The sequence below is a fragment of the Dromaius novaehollandiae genome, chromosome 16 (assembly GCF_036370855.1).
Source record: "Dromaius novaehollandiae isolate bDroNov1 chromosome 16, bDroNov1.hap1, whole genome shotgun sequence".
Lineage (NCBI taxonomy): Eukaryota > Metazoa > Chordata > Aves > Casuariiformes > Dromaiidae > Dromaius > Dromaius novaehollandiae.
The window spans coordinates 7,451,117-7,474,629 of NC_088113.1; the positions used below are offsets into that span (position 1 = coordinate 7,451,117).

Genomic DNA, 23,513 nt, shown 5'->3' on the forward strand with positions numbered 1-23,513 from the left:
CTGTTCACCATTTTTGAGCTTGGAGGAGGTGATCCTTGAAAATTAACCAGCTTTCCTGGACCCCTCATCTCTCCAGGATGCATGGGATTTTTCCAAGCAGATCTTTGAACAGGCTAAAATCTGCTCTCCTGAAGTCCAGGGTTATGATCCTGGTTAATGCCTTGTTTCCTCCACTCAGGACCCTGAACGCCACTGTCTCATGGTCTCTGCATCTAAGGCTGCCCCCGACCTTTACAGCCCTTAGCAGTGCTTCCTTGTTTGTAGGTATGAGGTCCAGCAGAGCACCTCAGCTCATCAGTTCCATCATCACCTGTGTCAAGAAGTTGCCATCAACACACTCCAAAAATGTCCTGAATTGCTTGCTGTGTTGCCTGCCCAGCAGATACTGGCCTGGCTAAAGTCTCCTGTCAGGACTAGGGCTTGGGAATATGAGGCTTTTTCCAATTTTCCGAAGAAGGCCTCATCCACTGCTTCTTCCTCGTAACGCTATCTATAGCAGACACCCACCACAGGGTTGGTCTGCCCTCTGATCCTGACACAAAAGCTCTCAGCTGGCGCATCCCCCATCCCAAGGCAGAACTCCGTGCTTCCTCACGTGCCCGGCAATTCCCCTCCTCGCTGTCCTGGTCTGTCCGTCCTAAAGAGCCTGTGTCCATCCACTGCGGCAGTCCAAGACTGCTTTACCAGCCGAACTACTGGAGAGTGTCCGGTTCCTCCTACAGGTCTGATAAATACATTGTGCTAAATTTTCCAGCAGAAGATGTGCTGCTTTCTGTAGCAGGGGTGGCAGAAGGCATTGTGTGCCTAACCCTTCGGTTGCTCTAATGCACACGGGAATATTAGGCTTCACTAGCTGTTTCAGCACATGAGATGGAAGAGGCAGCGGTGACTTTGTTCCTACTCATTTGTTGTGGTAATCTTGTAAAGAAAGCACTTTAAAGTATTGCTGTTAAATCTACCAGTTGTCTGTGAAAGCCATTTTGGTTCTGAAATCCTTGTTTGCTATGGAATGGAGCCTCCTTGCAGCTTCCTATGTGTTCTTGTTCCCATTATAAAACACTGGGCAATGTTCCATTAGAAGTGCATCTTTATTTAGAAGATGGTATCAAATGTTAATACTGTGATTTCCACAGGATAACAAGATAGTCTAAGTAGCAAGCAATGGGCTGTAAGGACTAGAAATCAAAATCGATGCCACAGGCAGTTAGGAGTTGTAAGTTAAAATTGCAAGGGATTGTGTAATGGATTGGCAGCTAACGCGGTACTTGAAATTCATTTGGCATTTACATGCACGGTAAATTCCAAATGAGCTCCTAAGAACCCAATAAAAAGGAAAAAAAAAAGTGTGCATGTGTGTGGACTGCTTGTTTCTCCCTGTAACTTATATCCTCTTAGTTCTGCAATATAATTTGCCTTTGTATCATTGGGAGTCTTTTAATGTGTATAAAGAGGCAATTTACATTCTTAGATAAAGCATAGGAATTTCAGACAAGATATCAGAATAAGTGGACCATTGTTACCGTCGCAGCTGAAGCTTGTGCATCCCATGTGAATTCGCCTCAGTTTTACTGTCCACGTTTCAGGGCAGCTAGCTTTTATTCAACGAATATTGGTATATCCCCAGAAAATACAGCCACATATTTTATTAACAGTGAAGTGAATGCCTACCAATTGCATGGCAGATCACGTTCAAACTGGCAGTTTATGACAGATGTGTGTGTAATTCACTGTATTCCATATTTTACTCAAACAACTTTCAATAACACACAAATAAATTAAAGTGCAGCTGTCAAGGAGATCACCAATGGGAGTTGAAGAAATAGGCATAATATATTAAAGAGCTGGTGCCTCCTGGAAATCTTTGAAATCTATTTTGTTAGATGAAAGCAGCAGATTTGTTTCCAATGTTTATTTTTCTTCTCTCACTTTTAATAATCAAGAACACCTGTAATTCCAGAGGGTTTTGTTACGGTTTTGGGACTAGTTCTGTATTTGTTTCGTTAGTCTCAACGTACCCTTTTCTGGTTATTTCATCACTTTAACTCCCCTAGAACTGCAACCCTGTGATGCGTTCCTTAGCCTGTGTAATACCTGTACATGAACTATCGTTGCTGCAGGAGGTCCAGGTGGGGTTGGCAGCTCCAATTCTTTCCTTTTATGAAATTATTGCACGCTTTTTAAAATCAGGGTTTTATGTGATCTTAGAAATACCCACGGGCAACTCTGTCTAAACCCCTATGGTTTGATCGTGGTGCCCGGAGAGGCCCCTGTTAGTCCGTCCAGCTGTCCAGCAAGTCCTTTTGTCCCTGGTCACTCTGGAGCCAGCTGGCCTTGCTTGCTCAGGCTGGAAGCTGCTGCCTCTGATCCTCCCGGGATTTGCTGGGGAGTCGATCCCAGCCCCAGAGGCAGCGGTTCCCCGCCGCCTTGCAAGCGCTGTGTTTGCTGAGTAGCATCTTTTCTTGACGCACTCTCTCGTCATCTCCTATTTGCTGATGCCACAGGATTTAATCAAATAATCGTTGTGGTGAAAAGTGTTGGCAGCCGGGCAGTGGTTTCTTCTCCCTGTCCCCCACTTTTCACTCCTGATCATTGCAGAGCTTTCGACAGCCATCAGTTAGCAGAGTGAGGATGCCTGGGGTTTGTCTGTGCCCGAGTCCGTAGAGCTATTGTTGTTTAAACATCTCTAGAAAGCATTACATATTTCTCTCTAGCAAATAGTGTTTTTCTTTTCCCTCCAGCCTGGCTATAGCCACCTGTTCAATAGACTAAATTCATCAAGTCGTTTTTAATCATGTTCATTGGACTGTGGAGCTGTGCCAGGGTCCTACGAAGCAACAAATGGGTTCAGAGCAGGCACGGTGCGGACTCTGCTAGAAAATAGTTCCCTCTGGTGCTGGTTCTTATCAGCTGGCCTGTGAAGGATGAGAAATCATCAGCATTTCAGATTAGTTGGGGACAGAAGCGGAGAATCGTGGCTTATTTGCTTCACAGTGGTAACTCCATTTATTCTGGATTTGTACTGGCGTAAACTAGAGAAGAATTAGGAGCAGAGCCAGATAATCTCTGTATTTCTTAAATAATTAACCAAATCTACAAGGAGCTAAGTGGATGAATAGTGAACAAATAAGAGTGAAATGATCAAACACTATCCATGAAAGCCGAATATTATAACATAATCTGTATGTGGCTGTTCTCAATTTGAGAGATATTCAACTATTTTTAAGGATCGCTTAAAATGAGGAGCTCTGTATGAGCAAAGCGAAGAGAGTTTGGTTTAAATAGCCTTACAAAGCAATAGATTTCCCTGGTGCAAGTTTTGTGGGTAGAATTTGACCTGTAGTATTTTTCTCTAGCTCTTCTAAAGGGCATGATTATCCGTAACAATTCACTTCTAGTGATTTTTACTTGTGCTCCAAGGAGGGAATGTAAATTTACAAGTTTGAGAAATAAATGGTTTTCTGTGGCACTGAAGAAAGATCTCATCAGGCATTAACTGGAGTTTATTTGGAGAGCATAGAGTTCTGCTTGTGAAGCCTGAAAATAAATAGAAATAAAATTCAGGGACTGAATACTTGACTGCGTATAATCAGGTCAGATCCTTTTAGATAATCATGCAAGACTATTCTTCTGCATGTTTTGTGTTGCTGTTCTCCCCTGTAGCTTCTGTGCTTCAATGAAACATTGCAGCACTGTTTCATGTTGAGAAGTATTTGAAATCTGGCTGTTTCAGCAGGTACGTGACACGTATTACTGACAGTATGAAAGGTGAATTTTGACCCCATGCCTGATAATTATGTAGCAGTAGAATCACTTAGCTTTTTTTGCGCAGATGTACATGACTATAAAAATGACAGACTATGCAGTGACTTCTCTGCTTTCAAATTGCCATCGATCTACATCAGCAGGAGCTCCACACGTACAAAATAAAAGAAAAATAATCCCTTATATGTCATAACTTCAGTTTACACATGTAGCAAATGCCATAATCAACATACTGCCTTTGATGTTTTGTTTCAGTGTGAAGGGGACAGCCTTAAGGATCAAAAGTTAAATTTCCAAACACTGGCATTTCTTTACTGAACTTGTTTATCCGTCAGCGCTTCAAATCACAGTGTGCTGAACTCGACCGTGATGCCTTCTCTGTGGAGTTAAGAAGCAGAATCCTTGTACAAAGTGGTGATCGTCCCTTATTGGGGAGAAGAATAATTTTGCAAGTTTTAATTTCAAACTTCAGCATAGGAACTTCTTGCGCTTGATAGTATTGTGGTCCTTCTGCATTCCGGTTACTGAGCCTTCAGTTTTACAGGAGGACATGTTGCTCAGGCTGCGGCTAATTGTGCTATTATGTTAATTGACAGCTCTCAGTGTTGTTGTTATGACTACAAAGTGCTCGCTAACAGGCTGATAAGGCTACTCCTGTCTCGCTGGCCAGGACTGTCACCATTTCCTTGTGTGTGCTGAGCTACGAGCTGTTTGGTGTAGAGGCTGTTTGTGCAGTGCTTATCACCATGGTGTTAGCGACATTATGGTAATACAAATATTTGCGGGTGTGCACGTGTATAAACATACCTAACCCACTCCTCTCAACTAGTAGAAACTCACATCCCGCTCTGCAGTAGTGTAGTGTTTGATCAGAGTGTATGCCTTGGCTGAAGTCAGTTCAGCAGTCTCCGATTTCAGCCAGATCATGGGTGAGTTCCCGTTCCTTGATGATTCTCGGCCTGTTTGCTTGCGATACTTAGGGAATGCTGGTATTAGAAATAGGAGGCTTGTAGATCAAACCAGTGCACGTTGTCCTGCAAGGACGACCTATCGGTATGACCTGAATCCTTTGTGCTGTTCTTCATGCTCCCAAATAAATAACGAAAGGTTTCCTCCGTGTCTTGTGTAAAAACAGGATGGGAAGTCTCCGTCCTTAGCCTTTGCAGCACACAGTGGCTCTCAGAAAGTTAGCATGCTTCTGTGTGACTGTTTAGGAAACTCTCAGCCTATTAAATCAGTAAATATAAATTGAATCTGAACCTATTCAGGAAAGCCCAGGCCCAATTTGTGTCAGTAAGGGGAGTAATAATAAACTCTGTGCAGAAAGCTTTGGCCAGAAAAGTGTGCTTCAGTGAAGACGCTACTAATCACCACCGTAGTCATATATGCGGATGATGCCTTGACATCTGCAGATTTTGTTTTGGGAAGATTTGGAGCAAAGTAAATATTCTCCCTGTTAGCTGCTCTGTAAAACCTTATAACCTATCATTTCTACCACTGGTGGAATAGATATTTTTCTAATAGGGTTTTTCTCTGAAGGAAGATGGTTTCAGATCTTTCTGGAAATGCAGAAAACTTGGTACAATGGGAACGTGGTGTAGCTTCTTCTCCAGATGAAAAGGTTTCTATTGCATAAAATGCAAGATCATCTCTAGTCAGGACTTAGGTTGTCTTAACGTTGAGTGAACACTGTTGTTCAGTTGCAGGATCTGTATTTAACACTTAGTTCTCATAGCCTAAACCCTGAAGGCAATGCCAGGGCTCTCCCAAAGCCTAAATAGGCTCTCGAATTTGCCTGACTGAGATCTTGTTGGTAATTAACTGCCTCAGGGACAACATAGCTGGGAGCAAGGAAAATGTACTGAAGGGATTTCTTGACTAACCACAGATGTTCTTGGGAATACTGGCAAATGTCACATGTATGGAAAAAACAGTAGAACAACAACATCTCATTCTGGGATCTTGGATCTCCTGTCTAGGTGCAATAGCCTGTCTACCTTTCCTTAATCTGGCTATTAGATTTGTTGGGGTGGCCTGGTCTCTTGGTTAAGGAATTGGTCATCACGCTTGGACAGTCTTCTGTTTGTGCTGCACCTGGGGCAATTACCAGCTCTCCCTTCCCATCTCCCATTATTTTTCTGCTGCTGGTCGCTCGCTTAAGTGGTAGCTCTAAGAATAGATTTGTAGAATTGGTAGAATTGTCATTTGCCTTCTCTGCTGTAGGGTGAACTGTGTTGGGTCCTCAATCTTTTTTTCTTTAATAGCTACAAAATAGGTTCTTTCATACACAAAATAGATTTTGAAATGTCTCTTTTACATTGTTTTGCGGGGAAGATTGTGATACTTAGTGAGACTCTTGAAATAAAATGGGGTTTATCAGGCGTGTAGGTCCTGACTTCAAGGTGTGCCTGTATAGTGCACCATTAAAACTGTGCGCTGTATGGGTTCAGTGGGTTCAATGTACGTGGGTTCCCATATCCCAAACGAAGCCAGGCTTCAGGAAATTCACTTCTTTTTTTTTTTGTGGGGACATGATTAATGCAAGTAGGAAAAAAAAGAGAGGGAATACAGAAAACAAATTGGTTTTAGTTTGCGTTGTTTTTGAAGTGCTAAGGCTTTTGGAGCCATCCAGGTAACGCTGGATATTTTTGAACTGCAGTATTTTAGTAGGGGTAATATCACAGTCTGCAGCCCTGTTCAGCTTGTGCTGAGGTAAAATAGCATAGGCAAAGAAGGTGTTTTGAAAGAATTCCTCCTACTGTTGGAGCATATTTTGGGTTAACAGGGTTGACTCTTGAGTATTCTTTGTTATATTTAGAAATAGAAAGTTTATCTCTGTTCGTTCTTTTGGAAAATAAGTAATTTGAGTTTATAATTACCTATGTAAACTTTCTGTTTGGGGAGTAGCTTGATGTCTCTATGTAGCAGGGAACCTTATTTCTTTTTTGCATATTTTACACTAGCCAGAGAGATTGGCATAGAACTTAAGTGGGGGGGGGGGGGGAATCTTTTTGTATGCTGGAAATTGCTATGGAGCTTCAAGTCGTTCTTCCTGATGTATATCTTGCTAGACAGTATGATTCTTTTTGCCACCAGAAGCAATGATCCTTGCCATGCTGTTATTTTTATAAAAGATTAGATTACTTGCATAGCTGTATAAACAGTATGACCTTAGTGGCAGCAGAATAGTTTTTGGCAGCTACTTGGCTGTTTCTCAGATTTTGTTACATATGTGTTATGAGTAAAAGTGGAAGCGTAATTAATCTTAGTGGTCAAACTCTTGAATGAAGAGTGCTACCTTCAGTGCAAATCATAGGACAGCTAATGTAGATGTTATTAGTGTAAATGTTTTGCAATACGTAGAATATGTATTTGGAATATGTATTAAATGTCATTGATCTCCAGCTATTATGGAATTTCTTCAGGCTGCCTAGGGTTTACATCCCAGCTTACTTCCAGCAAGAGAAGTAAAGAGAGAAATTTTAAGAGTTGAATGAAACATAGTTGTGATAATGGCAAAGCCTGTTCTTCCCTTGTGCTAACCACGTTCCTCACAGTCTGCTGAAGCATAAATGTCATTTCAGTCGGTTCCTCCAGACAGGCAGAGCAACTGCCTGAAGTGACCGCTCAACATAGCTCCTATCTGAACAAGTCAGTTCTGATTCATCCAAGCTTCCTGTGAACACCGTGATCTCAGCTGTGTTCTTGCTCAGATTAACATCAGGAGTGCATGCACGCAGGTGTCCATCCGCTCGGAGGCTTGGCCAGCTGGGTAGGTTGTTCACGGCAGCTTGATGTGGTTGAGGTACGTTGATTTAAAAGGTCTACAGAGCTGTTCAGGATGAGCCTGCAGCCACGTGGCTTGCAGAGCTTCCCAGTGGCAGCAGCCACTCTGCAGTACTTCAGTGTGAGCTCTGAGGAGGCTCTGTCAGATTTTATTTGCCTCCCAGTGATAAAATGTGATTAGTTTTTTCCACAGATCTGTCACAGGAAAATAAATGCTTAGATGAGAAGTTTTTATTTTATGGGTCAAAAGAGCCTGAATTTGTATGTCATCTCTGGCACATTCTTCTTTGTTGGGGGTCATGGTGTCTGTTGCCTGGAACAAGGCACTACATTCACTTTCTGGCCCTGTCGCCATCTCTTCATCATTATTTCCACAGTTATAAAACAGCATTTGAATATTTGCTTCAGCAAGTGTGAGGAGTAGCTGTGAGTATAGAGTTCCTTGAAATATGCTGTGTTGCACACCCCGTCTCCTCACTTGAAGCTGACCCAGCTCTGGGGTGTGCAACACGTGAGCGAGAAGACAGGTCGGCATCGGCGCTGAAAGAGCAGAACTGGTGACACTGGGGAGTCAGAAGTCTTCCCGCAGTCGTGGTCTCCTGTTTAAACTCCAGTCTGGCTTGTGCTTCAGTTCTCCTTGCTGCTCCACAGCTCTTCCACACGTCTTTAGGTGGTGGGCAGGGAGGTAAAGGGCAGCAGTTGTTTAATTCTCCACTTTGCCTTAAATGAAATGAAAAATCCTGCCTCAGGCTCTTCTTGCAAACCTAGCAGGTTGCTATGGATGAAGCTACTTAGTCAATCCAGACCAGCCATTCCATGCTGCTCATCGTAGTCAATACCTCCAGTCGCTTGCCATTTCAGCAGCTTCGACGCTAACGATCCTTCATTCTGCAGACAAGAGATGTGCCAGAAAGAAGTTGCTAAATAGCCTCCATAGACGAAGCTATAAAATCTCGTCGCCTTCATCCTTTCCCACCATCATATGCTGGTAGCATAGCAACTGATGAAGCTGCTTGAACTTGAGTTGACCTGAAATTACATGTTTCACGGTTTATGTGTTTACTCCTGCCTTTTTTTTTTTTTTTTTTTTTTTTTTTGGTGCTTGTTGAGTTTACATTCACGGTCCCTATGGGAGATTAGCAGCTTGTTCATGCAGAAAGCTGGAACAGATTTAATAACACATGATGTATGAGTTTAAATAGCCCGTGGAGTTAGGAACATGAGACAGAGCTGAAGCTGGCCCTGTCTAGTGACGGGTGGAGAGGATCTCCTTTTTGATAGGACGTGAATGCAGTTTTCAGTATCTTATTACAGACTTGGCCCAGCGGTAAGAAAGGGCAGGCTCCCAGAGATGGATGTTGCAAGTTGTAGCGTTACAGAATTGGCTGTTACAGAAAGTAACGTAGAGTGCAACTATGCAGAGATTATAATAACCTCTGGGGTTCTCACGTGGGGAAAGGCAGCGAACGCAGAGGGACTGGTTCAAAACCAACCAGCAGCAAGCAACTTGGGTGACTGTTGGCACTTGCAAGGTTGCAGCAGTTTCTGATGGAGAAATCGGTATGTTATCACAAGGGTTTCTAGGATGCTCCAGTCTTTTCATGTTCTTTGTCAAAGGAGAGCTGATGCTCACTGCCGATGCTTTGTGATATTTTCATAATTACCACGTTCTGATACCTGTGTCTCGTGTTAAACACTAGCTTGGCTTTCTTCTTAGGTCATTTCAAGACTAACATGAAATTTTAGCGCATGCATTTCTGATGTATCTGTCATCCAGGGCAAGATCTAAGAAATGAGGGAAGCAGGAGTAAAAATGACTGGTTGTTGTGAGAGAAAATATATCACCGATGAGTCCAGACAACAAGCCTTGGTTCAAGAACCCAGGACTTGCTCAACAAGGAGCAGTTAGATGCTGGTTAGAGAAAGTCATGGACCTTTTTTGTTTTCTTTTGGTCAAATTTAACCTGAGCTCTTTTTGGTGTGTGTGTGATCCAGCTTGAACAGATGGGACTGAAATGCTCCTGCCTCAGAACAGTCTTAATGAGAGAAAGAAATGCCTTCTTTGACAAGAATTTTAGCCATTGAATTATTAAATCAAAGGGCATCTCTGTCACCAGTGCACGTTCTGGCTGCATTTGTAAAAGGAAAGAGGGAGTTGTGCTCATCTTTTCCAGAGGAAAGTGTAATCATTAACCTTAATAGGATGGTTTTGGACTGCAGCAGCTGAGTTCTGCCGCCCTCAATGTGAGTGCATTCAGAGAGCATTCAAAGAGCATGCTGGCGCTCAGTGTTACTTCTTGCTGAGCAGTATTTTGCACAGCTTGCTGACTTTGTGGCTTCCACCTCTATTGACTGACTGTTCTGATACGTTAGTGTTTCATGCTGAAGGCCAGGCACTGAGAATGCAAGTGTCGAGAGGTGGAGTGCATCTCACCTGAATTTGAATACCAGTCAGAAAAAGGGACAGTTTCAGGAAGCAGTTCATTTTATCTGTCTTAAAAATGTATCTTAAGGTTAGTTGTACAGTTCTCTGAAATTGTCCATTTCTCTCCGTTGACTATAAAGAGAACCTGAAACCGCTAGTATGGACTTGAATATATAGAAGCTGCACATTAAAAAGCAGGATAGTTGTAATCCACTCACGGGTACCTAAATTCATAGTGCACAAAACTCTTATTTTGTTGGGCCCCACACATTTCATGAAAGATCTCTGAAAATGGGATGATATACCATAACAACGTCGTTCTATAAGCCACAGGGATTCTTGTTCATGGTGTTATTTAGTAGCTATTTTGCAGCTGAAAATGTCAAAAAATTGTGTGCGCTTTAGAAATGAGAGCCAATTGTTCATTGTCCCCCACCCTGGGGGCTGGTTGCTCTTAGAGACTCTCAGGGACTGCCTGTGCATTGTATAGGGTAGCACTTCTATCCATGTGAAGGAAGGTTGTCCTGTAGCACTCCCAGCGCGTGAGTTTTACAAACGTGTTTTGCTGCAGTACTGGAGATTCCTGCATATCAATATTGAGCTGTTAGGGAGCCATGGGAGAGTCTCCAATCATCTTCTTTTTTCCCCTCTTTTACAGTACAAATGATGACTCAAAGAGAAGCATTCAGTTCTAATCTGTGTGAGTTCTTGTAATAAGCTTTACAATTAGAGCACAGAGTCTTCCATCTAATTCACTTAATTTATGCTGGGAAATGAGATACTGTTCAACTAATCCAATGTTATTTTCTTCTTTATTAAAGAATGAAAGCATCCTCTGAGGCTCTGGTGGGATTCAGGCTAAAGCTTCTGAGAGACAAATAGTATGAAAGGCTAATGAAATAGAGTAGTACGGTAATTCCTGCTTGATATCTGGTGCCCCTCTCCTTTAACCTATAACACAATTACAAGAAGAGTTGGTAGGAGGTAATCGGCCTGTACCAACTCTTTCTGGTCTCAGGGTGGGCTTATAAATTTTTGTTTAATAAGGTGACATGAATAGAGATGAACTTTCTTCTTCCAGCGTTTGTTGCATGTGTCTTGCATGGAGTGCTTTCAGGAATGAGTTGCGAGGTTTTCTGGTGCTTCATAGTAACTCCTGTAAGAAGTATTGTTTTTTCCTCTTAAACCCAGACTGCCAGTTGCTTAATTTAGAACATACTCCATGGTGATTTGAAATACATATTTCCACCACTTCTTAAGGGGAAAATACATAGAGAAGATATATTCTGCATCTACATCAGGCTGCAGTAAGTTCTCCCATTGTGCATACGTAGGAATTTGAGTACCCCGTTGTGAGGTGTAAAGGAAGTCTTTGAATTTTGAGGTCTTTGGGAATGCCAGAAGACTAACATCTTGTCAAATAATGGGTCCTTTGCACTGTTGGCTTTCTCTGATGTTGATTGCTATTCACTGAGATCTGCTTTCCTCTTGTTTTTCGTTGCTGTTGTGCTGGTTCTCTGACCACTTTGCTTCATTCTTTCTCATCTGTTTCTTGATTATTTTTCTTTTGTCTCCTGCTTCTTGTACATACACTGCTGGCCTTTCTTTTCCTTTTCTCTTCTTTAGGTGATTTCCTGTGCTTGTGCCATTTCCACTGTCCCCTGTCTTTTCCTTCTCAGACCACTTCTCTCTCGAGGTCTTGCTATGAACTTGCGATTCTGTCGACACAGAATCACTTGACTTTCTACCTTTCCCACTGTAAATGTAAGCAATCCACAAGCCACCCACAGATTAAACTTTGCGTCGGCAGTCATGGGGCTTTTTTCTTGCACTAAAGGTTATGGCTCAGCCTCACCGTGTCCATATTGTTGAAACATTTATCTAGATCCTTAATCTCCTGTTCTGACTGTTGCACTGAGCATTTGCCTGTGACCCATCCTATGCCTGTTCATAGGATCGTAGGATTATTCAGGTTGGAAGTGAACTGGGGAGGTCAGTCATCTTGCCTTCTGCTCAAAACAACGTCAAGGTTGGGTTGCACCACTCCTGAAAAGATCCTTAGATCCTTTCCCTGGCCAATCATCCAGCTTCTTGGGAGGTGCTCCTTCTCCTTTGAAACACTGTTTTCTTCTGCTCCACACAACTGCAGGCGTTTGCCCGCTCAGCCTGTGTTATATAGACCTGTGTCTTAATGCTGCTCCCTTCCAGTGACACCAGTACTTAGGACTGAATCATTTACAGCTTCAGTTTTGTTTTGGGAAGAAATTCCTACTTCTTCAGGCACTAGTTTAAAGATAATATGCATAGACAACTTTTTGTTTTAAGGTAGGAGAGGGCTGAGTAAATCATGAAACATGGCAAGTCCCTTGGAGACAGAAGCATTAACTGTGAAGAGAAAAGCGAGAAGAAAAAAAGCAAATGATCTGCTGTGGCATGCGAGTAGTCTGTATCAGAGAATTATTAATGTTACTTATCGTTGTGTTAGTAAATTCTGTGTTGGGAAGGAGGATTGAATGGAGAGTACTGACACTAAATCTGTTAATCCACAGAACAATATAGCAGTGCCTAAGCGCAAACCTCCCTTATTGCTCCCATATCCTAGATCTTTAGCGTAATACCAACCTGTCAAGGGATGAAAGGGTAAACTGCCATTTTGTCTTTTAGTCTTTGGTCGTTAAGCACATAAACATCCTCTGCCTGATGATTCATGAGGATTAACGCGGTGTGGATCTCCTTGGGGCGGGAGGAGCCCTGCGTGTCCACAGGCAGGCCTCACGCGTAGCAGGGGAGTGCTGATGGAGGAGGCGAGGTTAGACTTTGCCCTGTAAGGGTGATGTTGGCCTGGTGGGACTGGCCTGTTTACAGACGATGCAAAACGAGCTTCCCGCAATAATGGCTTTTGCACCTGTAAAATGTATAAACCTGTAAAACCATTGCCTCTTGTTCTCCAGAGTGTAGAAAGCCCAGGTCTTCCCCTTTGCTCGCTTTCTTAGATTTTGGCTTTAATTAAATATTTAGAGTCATTAGCTTCAGAATTGGTTCTGGGCACTTTACCTTGGGAGAAGCCTTGTGTTCCCTAGCTGGTGGCATTTACTCATCCACGTGAGCTGAAGATGCACTTCACTAATGCAAGTGGCCCTCTCTTCCAACACAGTTGACATGTGTCACTGCTGTCAGCCTATTACTTTACTCTGAGACAGGTTTGAATGTCTCTTTTTGAGGCAAAAACCCTGTCGGTACAGTGTCAGTCATGGCTGTGAAATACTCTTGTGCTAAATATTGTAAAATCCTTGTGCCATTTCTTTGGGCAGTAAATGGAACCTGGAAGTTCAGACAATCACCGAAGAAGAAAATTCAACTGCTGCGTTTATAACAGATAGTGTGGAAGGTGCTAATAAATAATGCCAATACAAATACTGTGATTCAAAAGTCAGGTTGCTTATTGCTGAGGTGTAAAGCTAGGGAAAGGTAGCTTGCGTGAATGCTGTTCAAAGAGTAACGTGAATCTCTAACAGCCAGCAATAATTATAAAAAAGGTATAGAAAGCAGTTCTGAAAAGATGGCAAATTCTGCTTAAAGGATGGAGGTGCAAAAAATCAGAACATAGGCACTTTAGCATGATTTCATTTTTTTCTTGAGAAAGCTGATTCTGCCTCCTTAAATGCAAATTTAAGTACCTATGTTCTCAGCAGCTCTTAAATTGTAACCATCTATGGCTATTGTGAGGAAAACTCCACAAATGCGCTCTTCTCTGTATTGTTTGTAAAAACCCTCTGAGAAGCTTGAAATTCAGCCTCCTTGCGTCCCGGTCCCATTCTTATCTGTTCGGCAAGCACAATTTCCACAGCAGCACATTTAGGATGCTGTGAGAAAAGCTTACAATTCCCATTAGCAAGGGAATAATCAGTATCAGGTTTGGAAACACAGAACCCGCTTGTTGGTCTTTTATAGCAGCCCCTCCTGCAACCCCCAAAGAATAAAGAATATTATCTGTCTTCCAATCTATGGAATAGATGGAATCTTCCATCTATTTTTGCAGCCCGTGCTGAATTTCATAAGCATGCATGGAAACAAAATAGGGCTGCCTGTGTACGTGTTGCAACTGTCTTCCTGCTGTTCTGGAGTTTTGGCTATGTATAGTGTTTGCATGACTAATATTTTGGAAAGACTGTAGGCTCATCTTGATGCTTGTGAAGGTCGTATTAAAAATTCAACTTGTTGGTGTGAACACGCAATGCTTAATAACAAAATAAAGGGTAAACTCAGCACTGCTGAACTTGCCATGCACTAGTGTTTTGTAGCGCCAGTGGGTCTTTTTATCTAACACCATCCGTAGGCAAACACAAAGGCAAGTGAGAGTTTATGGTCTCTTTGGTTGTACATTTTACCAGCTGGACTTATTATCAACAAAGGATCAATTTTTGAAAGAATCAAAGTTTTATTCACATAAAACCCATAGCCTAAGAGTTTTATCCAGTTGTTTCAAGATTAAATTTTCTTTAATGTTTTTTTCTTATGGATTATTTCACAGAAGACAGTGAAACCAGTTGCTGGGGATTTTTCTTTCATGTTTCAGTCTTCGCGGTCGCAGCTGAAGGATAAGAAGTTACATGAAACTGGAAAAAAAAAACGTTTCAGATTTCTGAATTTCTAACCTCGGTTACTCTAGTTATTTATTTTATTTTTTTGAAGTGTCAAGTGCGTTCTTCATGCAGCAGGTAGTAGTTCACCTGTGGAATTCCTTGCCAAGGGATGACACAGGTGTTAAAAAATTACTTTAGGAAGTTCAAGAAGTCCATAAGCTGGAAATAATTAGCATGTTATGGAGAAATCTAATGTGTAATTGCCCAGTTCTTGCACTCTTCCCTAGATGTAGACTTACGCGCTGCTACTTGAGAGGTGATAGTGGGCTCGATGAACCTTTGGTCTCACCAGGTACAGCTGCTGTTATGTTCTTACATACTTTGTTTCTATGAAACAATTCATCCTATCTTAATAAAACAGTACGAGATGAGAAAATATACTGTATCCAATAGTTACCCTAACTGGCCCTAAAAGACTCAGCTGGTTTCCCTTTGTTTTTTCTCTTGGAATGGCAGCCACCTCTTTCCCTCTTTAGAAAGCAGTAAAAATGCATATCTTCAGTTCTTTAATCTTGAATCTCAGAATGATTGAGGTTGGAAGGGACCTTTAAGATCATCTAGTCCAACTCTCTGCTCAAACAGGGTCACCTACAGCAGGTTACCTAGGACCCCATCCAGATGGCTTTTGAAAATCTGCAAGGACGGGGACTCCACAACCTCTCTGGGCAACTTACTCTGCCAGAAGTCGCTCACACAAGCAGTTCTTTCTCCTGCCTTGATAGGCTTTTGTGAAATTTCAAAACAAACAAAAAACCCCACATACAGCAGTTCAACAGATGACATTTTTCACCATGTTATGGAAGTGAGAGACATTGGTAGAAAAGACTATGTTTCCAAGACTCATTTTCATATCTTGGATATTCACTGGTTTTGAGACAACTTCACTGACAGTTCATTTTTGACCTGCCAGACAATTCTGGAATATTTCTAGAGGTGCTTGGGAATGACCTCGTCCTCCTCCTGACAGGCTGTGTTGGTGGGACTTCAGTCTCCTTTCAGAAAGGGTTGATAGAGCAGTCTCTCAGCTGTGCTCCTTTCCAGCTTCATAATCAGGCATTTTTCTTAGTTTCGAGTTCATTGTTTTAAATCTTTCGTAGTAATATTTTTAAACAGGGATTTATGAAGGGTTTGTCTGGGAATTTCCACTAGGTGAAATTTTTGCCTCCCTTGTCTTTGTAAGGTCGTATTGACTAGACCCTGAAGTATGTGTTTCTTCGTATCTTATATTTAAAGTAAAACTAAATACAAACATAAGAGGAATTAGGTTTTTTACACTGGAAAGTTCAGGATATGTCTGCTCTGCATACCGGGACGAGGTAGAAGTAGTTGAGATAGCACTAAATAAGGTAGCTCTAGTACTAGTATGGCATGAAGCTCCAGTTTATCTGCTTTATGTTGCATAGTTCAGACAAACCCCTTAGTCGCAGTCAGTGTTTGCTCTGACATTGCATCATCTGTTGCAATAACAATAAAAAATGCGCACGTTAGAAAGTTAAATAAACATTCCAATTTGAGCATAAAAAAAGGAACGGTATAGACTTTCCGCAGTCTTGTAAGAATGGATCACTGTATCACACTAAGATGGAAAAATGAAGAGCAAGGACTGAAATTACCATTAGTATCATAGTGAAACTTGAAGCTTTAGCCAAGATCAGGACCTTGCTGTGAGAGTCACTGTGCTGATCCATACCAGGTCAATAAAAGAATAATGTTTCCATTCCACAGATGAAGACTATGTTTTGTTTTTCAAATTTGTGGCTGACCTGGAACTTCCAGATCAGCTATGAATCATAGGTTGTGTACCCACAAAAGTAATCATCAGTAGAAAGAAATCATCACTAAGGCATTAATATAAATATTGAGCGAATCTGAATGGTAGATGGGTGCTTTATTCAAGCATTTAGTTCTCTTCTCTCCTTGCTCTCCTTCTATATTAGTTCCTTAGCCCTTTTCATCTTCCAGTGAAAGTTGTCGTTTTGGTGGATACTTGGAAGTTCACCATCTGAAAAGATGGTACAGTTTCTAACTAATTATATATGCACAGTATTCATCTAAAAATGTATAAACTTTTCAGACTAACACAGCTTTAAGAACAGAGACAAAATTAACACAAGTGACACTGACTGAAACATTTAAATACCGCTTTAATTGTCCAAGTGGGTGTTATATCTAAGAGGAGTATCTCCTTACAGAACCTAAGTAAAGGGTCTGTGTTTAATACTTGATAGTGAAATTCATACCTTTAACTTTCTGGTTAAATTAGGACTGAACATGTTTCTTGCAACTATGTTTTGAAGTATTTTTCAGCATGCCTACTGAAGGCATCATATGCTGTTGCCCAAAGGGAAATTGTTAGTTCTACAACTTTGGCTTCTGAGCAATCACAGTCTGTTAAGTATTCAGCAGTCTCATCTTGCTCTTTCAGACAGGAGTTTTAAATGTAAGCAGGGGAGCTGGATAGAAGTTGACAAAAAGAATTCATAAAAAGTAGTACTCAGGAAAATAATCTTAATGTACCCCTGGGTGCGTTTCCAGGATGAAACTGCTGAATGAGGACTGTTTGTCACACAGTTGGGAGAGAAACTTCCTGTGTGCTGTTCACTTGGATGGTAACCAATCTAAACATTTCCTAGTTGCTTAGACATCTAAGACCTACTGATATCTTTCACAGGATTTCCCACCACCTCCTAAAGAGATGATTGCAGTTGCTTTCTCCGTAGTAGCCAAAATCTATGTGACATTTTGTATTTTTCTCAGGAGCTCTCCGATTCCATGCAGGAGTTTCCAAACAGCTGTGAGGCCACCACCAAGGACTGACAGACCAGCTGCATCCTGTCATGCTTCTAATGGGCTCGCTGATTTTCTTCAGCATACCATTTTCTTGCTATTAGTGCATCATCTTTATGGGGAAAAAAGTAATGCAGAGAATGTGACACGAATGAATAATTCATCTTCCATAATGTCTTTTCCTTCTTGCTGGTTTTCAGCTATCAGAGTTTAGCAGACTTTTATTGTCTTTCTGTTTTTTGGCTGCTTCCCTGCTGGTATTTTACCACAGAATTGCAGATCACTGGAAAACTAAATGTAGAAAATAACCTCTGTTCTCACATCCATTTCACCTATGCTGTGTCCAGGGTTTGGTCGCTGAGCGCTCTGTCCTTTTTGGAGCCCAGTCTTCTTCCATGCTGTAACAGTTGTCCCGTTGCTTAGAGAATTGCGTGCAGAAGTATTCCAGTAGGAGAGCAGAAGCATTCAGAAACAGTTGCCCAAGAGTGAAAAATGCGTCTTTCACAGCAGTCAGAAAGTATTTCGTCTTTCCTTGTCCTTCATGGTGGTTTTGTCTTCTTCTGTTGTTTGCACTACTGACCTGTTGGTGTCCAGTTAAAGCTCTAACACTGTTCTGTCTTCACAGCTGTGGACCACAGCTGTATTTCCTCTTCCAATGGGAGAAGGCGGCCATACCCTGAATTCTCTTCCTGACTGCCTAGCTGGACCTGCTGTGCACATACAATAAAATCTACTTATGTTCAATAACCTTTTTTTGACCTTGTGCTATGTAGGTCCTCCTAGTCTACTAGTTTCTCTTCTGTGACTGGAGGAAGAGGGGGAGTGGCTGAAAGGGAGCAATTGGCTGGATGAAGCTTGCAGTATGAAATACTGTCTGGATTAAATGGAGCTTAAAATATGGGTGATTGCAATTACACATGTACAACCTCAATCTGTCACCGTGTTTATTTAATCAAGATCACACAGAGAATGTAGTCAAAATAGTGAGCTCATAACATCAGGCTGGTCATCTGTAACTGACAAGTGTATTTAGTTACAGAGGCCAAAAAATGGTCCCTATATATGTGTTGGTTTTGCTAAATAATGAGTAGTTTGTTTAAATCCCTTGAAACAGTTTGGCATAGAGTGATATTAAAGACTTGCTCCTTGTCCAGTTTTTGCTGATAGAAGGGATCCTGCTGTTTTCAGTGATGCAGTATTGAGGAGACAGCTATTTCTCTTATTATACTTAGAAGGACAGAAATACACAGGAAAGACAAATAAGGGGAAGCTACTATCATTTTTGACAAAAATTGGCTTAGATACGTTCTTAAAGAAAGAAATCAACAATGTTGGTTGTCGTTGTAATCTAAATCAGTTTGGCAATTTCAGTTTCTAAACTTGCTTAAAAGTTACTCAAAAGGCAAGACTATTGTGTATATTTAGAGAGACAAACTGCTTTATTAATTTAGCTCAGTCCCATAAATCTCTTCTAACCTGCAACCAAATCCCAAAGTAATCTGGATCACGTTGCTATTGAAGTATCTAAAACCCAGGAGTACGGGGCTTAGTATTTCATTTGTCTCATATGTTCAGATATGATGTGACTTGTACGATGTCATTTTTTGCACTGGGAATAAAAATCGCTTAAGTCTATCTTCTAATTGTCTTGCAAGTAATAAATTGTTTGTGATGTATAATGATCAGGTTTTAATGAAAATGTATCTACCTGTATTTCTTGAAAATAGCTTTCTTGGAAAAAGAGACTCAGTAAGTCAGAATATGATCAGCCTGACATTTTGTATCAGAAACAAATTCTGCCTAGAGCTATGGGAACAGCACAGAATAAAAGCAGAAACAAAATTTTCCTCAAAGCCTTAGCTCATGACACAACTTTGCTCATGTTGGGTATCTGACTTTTTTCCATGGTTAAGAGTACACAACTACTGTAATCAAACTCTGAGATAGCACGGCTCAGAGTGCAGTTAGCTGGAGAAAATAAGATTAGCTAACGTTTCAGTTGATCATTTTGTCTAATAATGGTTTCCTCCTGTCGCTTCCCTTCGTGGAGCAGATGCTAACCTGCAAGACCGCTTCTGGGGGGAAGGCCCTTGTTCCTCTCATCCTGTGGTGCTCAGTCGCGTTTCCTCCACACTTCTGTGTGTCCTGGGTTCTTCCAGCTTTCTGGGTTCTTTGAGGAATCACCTGGGGACGTGGGACAACTCCTGTAGAACTCTGAAATTTATATCTTGTTGTAACATTTACAACATTTATAGGATTCTTCTTCTGCAAGAGATATGTCCTTTCTTGTTGCCTTAATATCACAGGAGAATAGAATTTGTGTGTCCTCTAGGCAGAGAGTGAACCAAATTGGTGTGTGACACAGGGAAAGCTAGCTGAGGTTAAAGAAATTGCTTGTAATCTTGCATGGCTCAGTTCACGTTTTCAAAACCGCAAGGCATACGATATTCATGTGGCTTCCAATGTGCAGGTGTTATTTATACACTGCCTTTAAAAAACGAAGCAAAGCAAACAGAAAACCAAAAATCAAGCAGGCGGCCAGACCCCTGTAGACTTTTTGTAGACTTTCTCCAAGGGTGTAGCTGAGATGTCTTTTATTGGCTGGCTTTTCTTTTTGTCACAGAAGTAATATTCAGTGATCTGGCTTCTGTCTCTTGATGGTGCTTCTCTGACTTTTTCCAAGTGGTCTTCAGGTCTCCTGCAGACTTCGCTGCGGTATCTTTGCCTGTGAAGTTAAGCAGACTTTGCAGTTGAACATGGCAGGATATGTTGATTCAGGCATGTCTTCGAGTTCTCCCTTAGTTGTGAGCTACCAAGAGTCCAAGTTAGAATCAGTTTTAGCAGCCTCCTGTCTCTGATAGCACTGACCACGTGAAGGTCCCCGGTGTTCAAATTTACCAATATCTTTTCAGACACATAGCCAGTGGTTTGATTAAAAAAAAAAATCCCGTCTTTAACCTATATTTTGTTGGATAAAAATTGCAGAATGAGCAAGTGATTTCAGTTTCCCACACATTGCTAGTTGTGTTAAGGATCATACCTCTTTTGGCTGAACCACAACCCCATGATTGATGATGGTGATATTCTCCCCCATTGGGTCACGTGGCAGGAAAGGGTTGATATGCTGGAGCCTTTTTGTACCAGGGATCTGCTAAGTGCATTCAGTCTTTATTTGCAAATTCTTTTCTCCCTTCGTCGTTCATATTCTTAGGAAAGGAAATAAGTGTTAACGCTCTGACCTTTTCAGTGTGGCTGCTGTGTCTTATTTTAGACAGAGGTTGCTCTGTGGGTGCTGCATTTTGCAGTATGTGTTTCTGAGTTGGTAATGCTTTTTTCTCCCTCTACCCCCACTGTGAGGGCATTGAATTTTTAGCACAAATATAAGAAGACAAATTCTTTTCAGTAATGTATTAAACTGTTATGAAAGATTTGGTAAACGACAGTGGAAACTGTGTCTCTGTAACAGAAGATTTTGGCAAGGCCTTGCTGCGGGTACCTAAGAGAAATTTGATCCTTTTGACAAAATTTGCTCAAGCCTCTCATGATTTCTTTATGTCTACAGAGCCCCCAACACCTATTGCCCCTCCTGAGCTGCTGGCTGTCGGAGCCACCTACCTGTGGATCAAACCCAATGCCAACTCCATCATCGGAGATGGGCCCATCATCCTGAAAGAGGTGGAATATCGGACGACCACCGGGAACTGGGCGGAAACGCACATTGTAGACTCCCCTAATTACAAACTGTGGCATTTGGATCCTGACGTGGAGTATGAGATCCGAGTGCTGCTCACTCGCCCCGGAGAAGGAGGCACGGGGCCCCCTGGACCACCGCTCACAACAAGAACAAAATGTGCAGGTAGGGTTTCTCCTGCTTTATACGCTGTAATGAGGTTTTGGCTTGCTTACTGATCCATTAACCAACAGTACTCCTCCCCTCCTTATTGCAGGTGTGTTTCTACAGAGATTTGAATTTACAGGAAGAACTGCGATATGTCCTGGGGCATTTTACTTGTCCTTTTTTTCCCATAGGCAACTGTTTGAGACTGTTTTTATGCACGTAGTATATTTACTTGTCAAACTTTTGGCTACAGTATTTTACTACATTCCGTTGAAATGGGCAAGCCAGTAAAAACGTTTCAGACGATTCTCTAGGAGGCAAATTGATCCTAAGATTACCTACTGTCAAATTTTTGCCCTCTAAGAGCATAACAGGATATAGGCTGTTCTGGGGCAATCGTTCAGCGTTCTCTATTAACAAATCGACAGTGCTGTTAAGTGTGTTGAAGTGGATAAGCGTGAAGTTGTTAAGATACATTTTTGTATCCATTTGGTTCTGATTCTTTTCATTTCTGACAAAGAAAACTGAACACTGTGCTATGTCTTCCCTTTGACTTTTCTATTGGAGCAGATCAATTTTGATCAAGGGACAGGCAAAGTCTGTCTTTCTAAACCCTATTTGCCTTTCTTGGAAAAACTAAAGGATCATGTTCCCTCATTTTTCAAATATGTTGTCTATTCGTGCTGTTTTCATACAATAACATTAGGCATTAAGGGAACTCAAGCTCTTTGCATTGCAAGAGAATGAACGAAGTAATTTACTATGTAGCATTTTCTTCCACTAAACAACTGTCTTCTCAAGATTTGCACTTTTGTAATTTTTGCAAGATCGTTCTTGTGGTTTGAACAAAGGACAGAAACCGAAAGATTGCTCTCCCCCTTCATTTCCTCCCCACAAAAAAGGGGTTTGCAGCAAGTGGATTTAAGTAGTAGAGAACTTACACAAAAGCATTCTCGTTCCAGGTACTTTTCTGAACAAACAGCAAATCTGAGGTGTGAAAGTGGCTCAGAAAGCACCAAAACCTGCCCAGCGCCTTCCTGGGATGGGATTTAGTGCTACATTAGTGGTCTTCACATACTGGCACAGCATGGGAACCCCACCAGCACCCTCTTCCCCTACAGAGAGCGGAAGCCTAGCAAGTAAAGAGTGCTCTGAGTGGGGGAAGAAAAGTCATTATTGCCTTCCCTTTTTGGTGCAGGTTATTAAGCAGTGAATATCTGGTGTCTTTTTGGGAAGAATTGGTTAAAAAATAAAAATTACTCATGAGGATCTGGCACATAAGTGTGTGTTGTGTTCAGCACTTGCCCATTGGTACAGACAGATGTTTGGAGGCTTTCCTGCAGGTAGCCTGAAAGCATTCAATGACACTTCTGTCCTGACCTATTTGGGAAATTGGCACATGCTCCTCTACCCATCTTTTGGCTGTCTCCTCGTCCACTTAGCACCAGAATTGTGGTCTCTAACCTTCAGTGGAAATAACTACATGAGAGCCTGGGGAATAAGGGCACTACAGCAAGAAAGAAGAGGTTTGAGTTTGGGCCCAGTGCTAATTTTGGAAAATATTATTCCTTTCTGCTCGAAAATGAACACTCACAACCTCATGAAGTCGCACCAAGAGATGCACAGTTTTGCAGACTCTTGGCAGAGCAGCAGGGTTGTACATTGCATACCAGATTTTAGAAGGGCAGAGCATAATATCCTGTTGCCTGTAGTTACTGTTGCACTCATTGCCTTGGAAAGTAGCAGCTTCTTTACCTTATAGTGGAAATTCATTTGTGTTTGGACATGGCTTGGCCTGTCACTATACATTTGCATGTGCAAAGTCGATAGGCTGAGATATGGTCTGTTGCTCATGCATCGTGGGTTTGCAGGCACACTTGCGGCAGCAGCCAAACCTGCCCACCTTACCTGTAAAGGTCTATAAAGCTTGCTGTATAGTCTTCAGTTGAATTCAGAGGTCGAAGAGAGGATGTTGGCTCTGTGCTTAATGATGTCTTGTAGTGCATCCCAAATTGCTGAGTTTTCTTGCTCTGCCTGGGTATTGACTGACATCGTGAAGGATGATGTGGATAATCTGGCCAATTTGGCTAAGCAGTGCCACTCACTGTTTTCCATCCTAATTTACTAATGAAAATCTAACCAGGGGAGGTCATTCTATTAATGTTAATGGTCATACAGAGCTTGTTGAGATTGATGGTGACAGCATTTGTGCTTTGTTTAGGGCATTGGGTGGGAGAAACTAATGATCTTGATCTAAATATGGTCTCGAAGC

General features: G+C 41.7%; 1 protein-coding gene across 1 annotated transcript in view; it reads left to right on the forward strand.

Moving 5' to 3' along the window:
• Positions 1–23,513, forward strand: part of PTPRT (protein tyrosine phosphatase receptor type T) — a 478,646-nt gene that overhangs the window by 222,889 nt on the left and 232,244 nt on the right. The window contains exon 7 of the mRNA XM_064521396.1: positions 20,966–21,259. Coding sequence (XP_064377466.1) covers positions 20,966–21,259 — 294 coding nt within the window. The remainder of the gene's footprint in view (positions 1–20,965; positions 21,260–23,513) is intronic.